The 10,534-nt window shown below is 42.1% G+C and overlaps 1 protein-coding gene across 1 annotated transcript in view; it reads right to left on the minus strand.

Annotated features, from left to right (window-relative positions):
• The window catches only part of Glg1 (golgi glycoprotein 1), a 120,886-nt gene extending 116,313 nt beyond the window's left edge, over window positions 1-4,573 (minus strand). Inside the window, exon 1 of the mRNA XM_076837438.1 lies at window positions 4,093-4,573. Within this exon, the coding sequence (XP_076693553.1) occupies window positions 4,093-4,569 (477 nt within the window). The 5' untranslated portion in view covers window positions 4,570-4,573. The remainder of the gene's footprint in view (window positions 1-4,092) is intronic.
• Window positions 4,574-10,534: the final 5,961 nt, after the last annotated feature.

Raw genomic sequence — 10,534 nt, forward strand, 5'->3', positions numbered from 1 at the left:
TTGCTTAGCATGAGGGAATCCTTGAGTTCAATCCCTACTACTACTCAGATGTTTTTAACCTTTCACTACACTATGTATATATACATGAGATAGTACACTACATGATCTCTATTATCCCATTTAATACTCTTAGTACTGTGAGGTTGGTAGTAGTCTGTCTCTCTTCCTTCCTTAAGATTGAATCCCAGGGGCTGGGCTTGTGGCTCAAGTGGTAGCACACTTGCCTGGCATGCGAGCGGCCCAGGTTCCATCCTCAGCACCACATACAAAAGAAAGATGTTGTGTCCTCCGATAACTGAAAAATAAATATTAAAATTCTCTCTCTCTCTCTCCTCTCTTTCTCTCTCTCTCTTTAAAAAAAAAAAAAAAAAAAAAAGACTGAACCCCAGGTGCTCTACTACTCTGCTACATCTCCAGCCCTTTTTTATTTTGAGAGAGTCTCACCTATTTGCCTAAGATGGCCTTGAACTTGCGATTCTTCTGCCTCAGCCTCCCAAGTGGCTGGGATTACAAGTATGTACTACCATCCCAGGCTGGACAGTATTATAAATTTAGAGAAAAAATAGGCTCAGAAAGATAAAGTAACTTTTTTACACTACATTGTAAGTGGTGGACCTAGTATTCAGCAAGCCCTTTTTGACTTGGGAGGTTGAGGCAGGAGGATACCAAATTCAAAGCTAGCCTCAGCAACTTAGCTAGCAAGGCCCTAAGCAATTTAGTGAGACCCTGTCTCAAAATAAAAAATAAAAAGGGCTAGGGATGTAGCTCAGTGGTTAAGTGGCCCTGGGTTCAATACCCAGTACCCTCCCCCAAAAAAAGAAAATCCCAGAAAACATATTCCATTCATTTATCTTCAAATGTGCCTAGTTGTTGTTGTTGGGTTTTTTTGTTTTGTTTTGTTTTTTGTTGTTTTGTTTTGTTCGTGGTGCTGGGGATTGAACCCAGAGCTTTGTGTATGCGAGCTAGGCAAGCACTCTACCAACTGAGCTATATCCCCAGCCCTGGACTCAATCAATTCTTAAACTAAGTGGAAAGAAATTTTCTTTTGCTTTCTTTAGTAACTCCACTTCCTAAAGAATATACACAGGATTCATGGTACTCTTCTTTCAATATTTCTATATATAAATTAGAGGAAAATTCATTAAATTGGAAATTTAGCTCCCTCACTCCAACAAAAATAGCCTATCTCCAATTTGCATGACATCTTTCTTCCTCTGAAGCATAAAACCACATCCATTAGTTTACTCATCCTCAATCAGTCGACAATGTTTCCTGATCCTAGCACTGAATTAGGTAGCCTGGAAAGTTACAAAGATGATACAGGATCTCATTTATATATATTATACCCACAAAGTAAGAAAAATATAGTTATTAAAATTATATCCTTGCTGGGAATCCTAAAGTCAATGGAAGAGCTGGGACTAAATTTTCAGACCAGTCTAGGTGTCTTTATATACAAACAAGTGAAAGAAAAATAGTACCTACTAAATTAAGCAGACATCAAAATTAGACAAATCTAAGTAATTTGTGGATGATGCATGCCTCTACACCCTTCTACACACGACAAAGGACCATTGCTCCTATAAGTGGTGGTTTCCACATGTCCTTAACGCATACAAAGAGACATGCACTCCTTAAATGGGCTACTTTTTGCCACTGTCCCTAAAAACATCCTGTTTCTGCCACAATCCACTAGCAATGTGTTTGGTCCCCAACATAAGGATCCCAGTTTGAGGAGCCTATACCTATTATCTACCTTCAAAGTCCAAATAAAAGCCAAGCACTCCAACTCGGGAATTTGAGGCAGGAGAATCTCCTGAACCATCCTGGGAAATTTAGTCAGAAACTCTTTAAATAATAATACTACTAATAATAAAGGACTGGGAATATGGCTCAGAGTAGAGGGCCTCTGGGTTCAATACCTAGTACCACAAAACAACTATGAAAAAAGACCAAGAATCTTAGCTGTAACTACTAGAGGAACAGCTGTAAAATTAAAGAATAACTGTTCCTCTAATCTTCAAGCTATAGATAAGAAGTCATGTAAGAGTCCACATTTCTGGTAACTCTGGAAACTGTTTCCTGATTATGTATATGCCTTTTCTTTTTTTTTTTTTTTTGGTACTGGGAATTAAATCCAGAGGTGCTCTATCACTGAACTATATTCACATCCCTTTTTATTTTTAATTTTGAGACAGTGTCTCACTAAGTTGCTCTAGATCTCACTAAATTGCTGAAGCTGGCCTCCGACTTGCTATTCTTTTGCTTTACCTCCCAAATTGCTACAGCTGTGCCACTGCACCCAGTTATGTATGTATTTGCATCTTCTGAATTACTTTTATATATAACACTAGAGCAAATATCACAATGGTAAGAAGGAGAAAATTGCCAACAGTAGCAAATTTCTACAAACCAGTCATTTTCCCCAAGATTATTCCCTTAAATAATTGTGATGATACAATATGCCAAATAAAACAATATCAAGGGGTGTGGGGTTTGGATGGGTGGTACAGCACTTGCCTAGCATGTGTGAAGCACAGGGTTCAATTCTCAGCACTGAATATAAATGAATGAATAAAATAAAGGTCCATCAATGTCTTAAAAAAAAAAAAAAAAACAAGGGGCTGGGGTTGAGGCTCAGCAGTAGAGCACTTGCCTCGCATGTGCAAGGCACTGGGTTCAATCCTCAGCACCATAAAAAAGTAAATAAATAGAATAAAGGTATTGTTTCCAACTACAACTAAGAAAAATATTTTTTTAAAAAAAGTATCAATCAACAGCTTCATTCTACTTGCCAAAATTTTGAAAGTAATTCTGTGTACCTACACGTTTGGAAAAAGTATTTCACAGTGGAAGAACTCTTGCCTAGCATGTGCAAGGCAAAACTCTGGAGTCAATTCCTAGTATTAAAAAAAAAAAAAAAATGTTTTCTACCAGATTGGCTTCCAAACTTTAACTAAAAATTGTCAAACTGTGCACTTAGAAGCATTATTAAATCTAGAGAAAAATTATCAATGTCTCTTAACTGAATCACACAGCAAGCAATATCAAAGCTAGATCTAATTAAGAGGTATTATTAAAATTACATTCAAGCTGGGCACGATGGTGCATGCCTATAATCCCAGAGAATGGGAAGGCTGAGGCAGGAGGATCCCAAGTTCGAGGCCAGCCTCAGCAACCTAGTGAGGTCTTAAGCAACTTAGGCAGAGCCTGTCTCAAAAAATAAAAAAAGCTGGGGATGTAGCTCAGTGATAAAGCACCCCTAGATAATGAGTAAGAGTGACCCCTAGATACAGAGTGAGAGAGAGTGAGTGAGAGAGAGTGAGTGAGAGAGAGGGGGCTAGAGGGAGAGAGAGGGGGAGAGAGAAAGGAGAGGGGGAGAGGAAGAGAGAAATTATATTCGGACCTCTAAAGGCCCAATCACAAACATTTATTACAGCTTCAAATGCTGCCTCAACTTTTTAAGCTTTAGGTCTCCTAGTCACCTGGCAAAATAGCTCTACAAATTTACCAAAGAATTGGAAGAAAAAAAAAGAATACATTAGTTTCAACACCAAATAAATAATACAAATTTGCGAATTACAGAAGAATAGGGTAAAGACAGTAAATTCTGCTGCTGACTGCAACACACACCAGAACAGAACCCGTGTTACCTAACGAAAAATTACCTACTGCTCATGAAGCAGGTCGGTCTTTAACAACTTAAGTACGCCAACCATTTTTCATGTTTAAATGGATTGTTACAAATTGTCCAGGTCAAGATTGATGGCAAAATCCCAAATTGGTTTTCGGCGAAGAGCCATTCTGCATAGAGCATCACACAAAAGACAGGAGCAAACAGGAACACGTTCTGGGCCTTCGTGAATTGCGGCCGAGACCTCACAACAAGGAAAGAAGGAACGAAGGCCGGGGAAGGAAGGAAGGGGTAGGGGTGGGGGTGGGGGTGGGGGTGGGGTCCACTTCCCTGGAAGCGCCGCGGAGCGAGTGCAGCAGCACTAAGGAAGCAGCAGACCGGCATCGGCGGCTTCCAGGCCAGCTACACCCTTGGGCCCACACCAGGCCTATCCCTCTCAGCCCGGTCCGCCTCCTCACCTCCCTCACGTCCTGCAGACATTCGAGCACCGCCAGGTTGTTGCTCCAGGTGTGCTTGGGGCACACACGGGTCACGTCCTCCCGGCAGGACTCTTCCTCCGCCAGTTTCCAGCCCCCGCCAGCCCCCCCGGGCCCCGCTCCGCCCCGACGGGCTGGAGGCCCACCCGCGGGGAAAGGCGGCTGAGGCTGCTGCTGCTGCTGTTGCTGCTGCTGCTGTTGCTGCTGCTGCTGCTGCTGCTGTTGCTGTTGCTGCTGCTGCTGGAGCTGCGATGACTGAGGCAACTGGGGCGGCTGCTGATCCACCGGGCCGCCGCCTGCAGCCTGCCCTAGGAAAGGCACAAAGTTGGCGGCCAGGCCTTGGCCTTGGTTGTGGCCGCCCTGGCCAGTGAGTTTCACGGCCCCGGCCGCCGCTAGCAGCAGCAGCTGCAGCGCTGCCGACAAGCGGAACATCCTCCGTACACGTCCACACGCCGCCATCTTGGGTCCGCGGCGAGCTCGACGCACTCGCCGGCGCCGCGTATTTAAATGAGGGGCGGAGCTTCGGGCGTGGGCCGGAGAGGCCCCGACGAGCCCCTCCCCTGCCGGCTAGGAGCTGCGACCCGGGAGCGGGGCGGTTGAGTAGGCCGCGCTTCACGTGGCCCACGGCCTGGACCTAGTGGGTCGGAAAGCGGCGCTCCTTACCCAGAGAGGAGCTGGGGTTTTTTAGAAAGCCTGGCTATGGGCGATACGGTCTGCTTTCCTTGGTTATTGTCACAGAAAAATACCAAAGGAGTTAGAGTTGCCACAACCAAGATGGCCGATGGAATACGTCGCTGGTTCAATGACTTGGGTAAAAGAAAAACTTTATGTGTGAACAAGTGAACTTTACACGACCAGGTGTATTCCAGAATCTAAGAACTTCTTAGAACTGTGCCACCTTCCTTCCACCTGCCTCAAAATTCTTTCTTACCTAGAAGGAAAGGCAGCATTGAATAAGGGTTCAGAGCACAGGTCATAATCCTTGCTCTTTGACAGATTAGGTAAGAGGTCAAATGTAAAGTGAAATTGTGAAAGCTAGAGATAAAAACAAGGAAAGTGCCTAGCACATTAAGGAACTCCATAAGTTATAGCCAATATTATTAGTAAACAGTGAATCCAGGCGTGGTGGTGCACCCCTGTGAATTCAAAGCCAGCCTCAGCATCTTTGAGAGACCCTAAGCAACTCAGACCCCTGTCCCCGTCTCTAAATTAAAAAAAAAAAAAAAAAAATGATGTGGCTCAATGGTTTAAACACCCCTGTGTTCAATCCCTAATTCCAATGGTGGAGGAGGGGTGGCAGAGAGACAGTGAAGCCCTTTGAAAGTCTTCATTTTATGTCAGAACTTAGACTAATATTTAAAGGATTAGAAAAAAAAAAAAAAGGCCTTTTTTTTGAGTATGTGTCAGCAGCTATTTTGTATGCTGTTCTGCATGCAACATCTTCAGCAGCACCTTAGGCTCCCCACCCTATATCTCCTCCTCCTTAGGAAAGATATCTTCCCAATCCAGATATCTTCTTTACATTCATTGTCTCATTTCATGCATGCATCAGACCTAGGTTAGGTTCTAATTCAGCTAAGGAATGAGACAAAGTTGTTCGCACAGGGAAATTAAAGTGAGCTTCCCAGGATTAACTCTGCCAGACTGTTGATAGCCTCCAAACAAAATCCCTGGATCTTCCCAGCTCACTTCTGCACTTTTATCCTATTCTGCCATTATAGGATGTTGGTGAATGAGGGCATCCTGGGACAGGTAATCCCTGCTGGTTACCATGTTAAAAATGCAGTTTCTACTGAAGGTCAGATCAGATAAAACTAGAACCTAACAAGTCAGGCAGGGGTTTTAGGACCATGAAAGGAATCCTTGAGACAGAATATGGTATGGGTACAAATTGCCCACTGTGTCTGACCCCAAACTTCTATCTCTAGGAATAAGAGCATGTTGGCATCTCCACCAACGCTAACCCTTGCTATATCACAGAATAATCCTGAGGCTGCTGCCACCTTGAGCATTGACTCAGACAGCCCAGGGTGGACTAGGATAAATGTACATGTTCATTAGCAGACTCATGGAATAGATAAATCTCAGTTAAGCAAGCCAGAGACATCACTCAAATTCCTTGAGGAGTCACTGGAGGCAATTAACTTTCAATGCTGGGTCTGCCTAACAAGTGGAAGATTTTTTTTTTTTTTTTTTTTTGGTAGGAGAATTGAACACAGGAGCACTTAACCACTGAGCCAGGGTTTTTTATATTTTAGAGACAGGGTCTCACTGAGTTGCTTAAGGCCTCACTAAATTGCTGAGGCTAGTTCAGAATTCTTGATCCTCCTGCCTCAGCCTCCTGAGCCACTGAGATTACAGGCATGTGCCACAATGCCTGGCTAGTGGGAGATTATTTAAGGTTAGAAACTGACAGTCTGTTCAGAGAGGCCAGCAGTTGCCTATCTTTCACCATGAACTGAGGAAATTCTTTTTTTTTTTATTTATTTTTTTTATTGGTTATTCAAAACATTATAAAGATTGCAGAATCACATTGGTTACACATCCACATTTTTACATAATGCCATAAGAACTGAGGAAATTCTATACCCAGCCTCAGATTTCCTCTAGAGATAGGAAGGAAGAAAAAAACCTATCTTGAAATCACAGTGCCCAAGCAGCAAGATACAGAAATCTGGAAACCTGGCCAGATTAGGCTGTGTCAGGCTAATCAAGATTTTACAGAAGGAACAGGCCCCTGAACCAGTTGAAAGATAAAGATGATAAAGTTCGTTCACCTAACTCAGTTCTCCTGGCCTAATTGACTTTTTCAGTACTAAGGACAAAACCCAGGACCCCTTGCACCCACAGCGAGTGCTCTAAGCACTCTACCACAACATACTCAGGACTCACCCACCCCATTTTATTTATTTAATCTTATTTTGAGATAGGGACTTGCTGTGTTGCTCTTGGTTGGTCTTGAATGCACAATCCTACTGCCTCAACTTCCCTAGTAGCTGGGATTATGGGCATGTGCCACCACACACTCAGTATAATTGACTTTTTAATATAAAATATACTACTTCTAGAGCTTGGGTAAGATCAGTGGTATAGTGCTTCCCTAGCATGCTCAAGGCCCTGGATTCCATCCTCAGTGCCTGGAAAAAAAAATTTGGAAAAAAAAAAAAAAAAAAACAGGACGCCACACATATTCCCAGCAACTCAGGAAACTGAGGCAAGTTCAAGGGTAGCCTGGGCAATTTAGCAATGACACCCTATCTCAAAAAATAAAAAGGGCTGGGGATGTGGCTCAGTGGTAGGGCATCCCCAGGTTTGTCACAGAAGAGAAGGGTCCTTCCCTCAGGAGAAGGGTCCTAGGGGCTCCCAGAAGATAGGGGAAACTCAACTCAGGACCAGGGGGGTTCCTGGTATATGTGAAGGAAAAGAATTTCAGCATAAATCAGACAAAGACATAGAGGTTTATTTAGGAAGGTAGATTCACATTCAATGGAGAATGCAGGCTGTCTTTTGAGAGTGAGAAGCAGCCCTGACTTGGGCTCAGGGTCCAATATTTTTGGAAGAGTTGTATCAGGGGCCAGATTGGAGGTGGATCCAGGGTGGAGCTGCACAATTTCCAGGCCAGTTTTCCCTGCACTTGCATATTTCCCTCATTTTACAAGGGCATGGGCCTTGTTGCTCAACATTTATAACTATGCTTTCTACATCTCCATGACTTATGGGTGTTTCCTCTAATATTCAGTAATTCTCTTTTTATCCTACATCCCTACTTCAGGTTCAATCCTCAGTATCATAAAAAGGAAGAAAGAAAGAAAGAAAAACATAAAGAAGAAAAAGTATTTCGTCTCCTGGGGCTGGGTGTAGTTCAGTAGAAAAGCAGGTGCTTAGCATATGTAAGACCTGGGTTGAATCCCTAGCACCAAAAAGTGAAATATATGGTCTCTATCAGAAACTAGGAATTTATTTTATGTTTTATTGTATTTTTTATTTCTGGATCCGCACTTCCTCCATACATTCATTCAATATGTAAATATTGAATTTTTCTTTTCTTTTTTTTTTTTTTATTGGTGGTAAGGATCAAACTGAGAGCTTTGCATACACTCGAAGGTATTTTACCTCTGAGATATATCCCCAACCCCTTGCCACTGTTTAAAATGTTTTTTCCTTTCTTTCCTTTTCTTTTTTCTTTTTTTTTTTTTTTTTGTACTAGGAATTAAATCCAGGGGTGCTTTTACCACTGACTGAACTATATCTCTGGGCTTTTTTATTTTTTCATTTTGAGGCTGAGTCTTGCTAAATTGCTGAGGATGACCTTGAATCCTCTTGTCTCAGCCTCCCAAGTCATGGGGATTACAGGTGTGTGCCACTGGATTATAGGTGTGTGCCCAATGAGCATTTTTATAAGTGCCAGCCTTGTTAATAGGAGACATAAAAAGATAATTTAAAAAGTGCATGATAATGTCAGATAGTATTAATGCTATGAAGAAAATAAAAGATATATGGTGTGACTAAGAAGGGCAGGATTTTTATTATATAAAGGGAGCTAGGGAAAAGCTTTCTGAATGATAAAAAAGCTTAGAGCCAATTGGCATGAGAATGGCAACTATGTAAAGAACAGGATCTAAAAATTCTTCCAATAGCAGAGATTATCAGATGAGTTCAAGACCATGAGGAGGTGGAAATAAGAATTCAAGGCTGGGAATATAGCTCAGTTGGTAGAATGCTTGCCATGCATGCACAAGGCCCTGGGTTCAATCCCCAGCACCACAAAAAAAAAAGGCAGGCCTGGGTGTGAATTGAAATGAGGAGAGAGGGAGAAAAGATAGCCTCTTCAACGAATGGTGCTGGGAGAACTGGAAATCCATATGTAGCAAAAAGAAATCAAACCTCTGTTTCTCACCATGCACAAAACTCAAAGTGGATCAAGGACCTAGGACTTAAACCAGAGACCCTGTGCCTAATAGAAGAAAAAGTAGGCCCAAATCTTCATTATGTCAGATTAGGCCCTGACTTCCTTAACAAGACTCCTATAACAAAAAATAAAATAAAAAATCAATAAATGGGTTGAATTCAAACTCAAAAGCTTCTTCTCAGCAAAAGAAACAAACAGTAAGGTGAATAGAGAGCCTACAGAATTGGAGCAAATTTTTTTTTAGATAGAGCACTAATCTCTAGGGTATATAAAGAAGTCAAAAATCTTAACACCAATAAAACAAATAATCCAATCAGTAAAGTAACAGTCCTCAGAAGATGATATCGTTTTTAAAAATTTTTTAATTTTTTTTTAAGAGAGAGAATTTTAATATTTATTTTTTAGTTTTCAGCGGACACAACATCTTTGTTAGCTGAAACTCTGAGTAGGAACTGCAAACTCATACCCAGAATAGGTAATCTATTCTTACAAGAGGGAATGGGCCCAATGTAGCTGATTTGACACTGAACTTCAGCCGCTTGGTCTCTTTGCTGACAAATTGGAGGTTCAGAGGCAGCAGTAGCTCCACCTGCTGTGGTAAGCAAAAGAGTCCATGCTATTGGGTTCATGTGGAGTCAGGAATGAGTGAAGGCTGGCTCACGTCAATTAGCTAGGTAATTCTGCCCCATGGTTGTTCAGTTCAGTGCCTCTTCCATGCTTTCTGGACATTTTCATGATACAAAAATCTTTACATATTGTGTCCACTCCCATGTGTACCTGCATGCTTTTACAGTAAACCAGGATGTTAAACCTTGCTCTGGAATTTGTATGTATTCTTGTTTCCCACAAATGGCATAGATTATTTATGTAGAGGAATTTATATATATTCTAATGTCAACTCTCTACCATCTTTCAGGGCCCTATATCTTTAGTGATGGCTCTAATCTCTATCATCCCTCATCCTCTCAATGACATTATCTTAAATTTATCATCACAGTCGGGGGTGGGAAGCAGTTTCTTTTGGTTTTCTTTTCAGTACTGGGGATTGAACCCAGGAAGGCTTTACCACTGAGCTACACCCCCAGATCTTTATTTTGTACCAGGGATTAAACCCACATCCCCAGCCCTTTTTTATATTTTATTTAAAAAATATTTTTTTGGTTGTCAATGGACCTTTATTTTACTTACTTATATATGTGTTGCTAAGAATCAAACTCATGCTAGAGTTTGCACATGCTAGACAGGTGCTCTACCACTGAGTCACTATCCCAGCTCCATATATTCTTAGATAGGGTTATCACCAAGTTACTTAGGGCCTTGCCAAGTTGCTATGGCTGACTTTGAATTTGTGATCCTCCTGCCTCAGCCTCCCAAGCTAAGTTTATAGGAGTGTGCCACCATGCCTGGCCCCAGATTTATTTTGAGACAGGGTCTCACTGCTATAGAGGCTGGTCTCAGACTTGAGATCCTCCTGCATAGGCCTCCCAAGTGGCTGGGAGAATAGGTGTGTACCAA

The sequence above is a fragment of the Callospermophilus lateralis genome, chromosome 18 (genome assembly GCF_048772815.1).
Source record: "Callospermophilus lateralis isolate mCalLat2 chromosome 18, mCalLat2.hap1, whole genome shotgun sequence".
In the NCBI taxonomy this organism is placed as follows: domain Eukaryota; kingdom Metazoa; phylum Chordata; class Mammalia; order Rodentia; family Sciuridae; genus Callospermophilus; species Callospermophilus lateralis.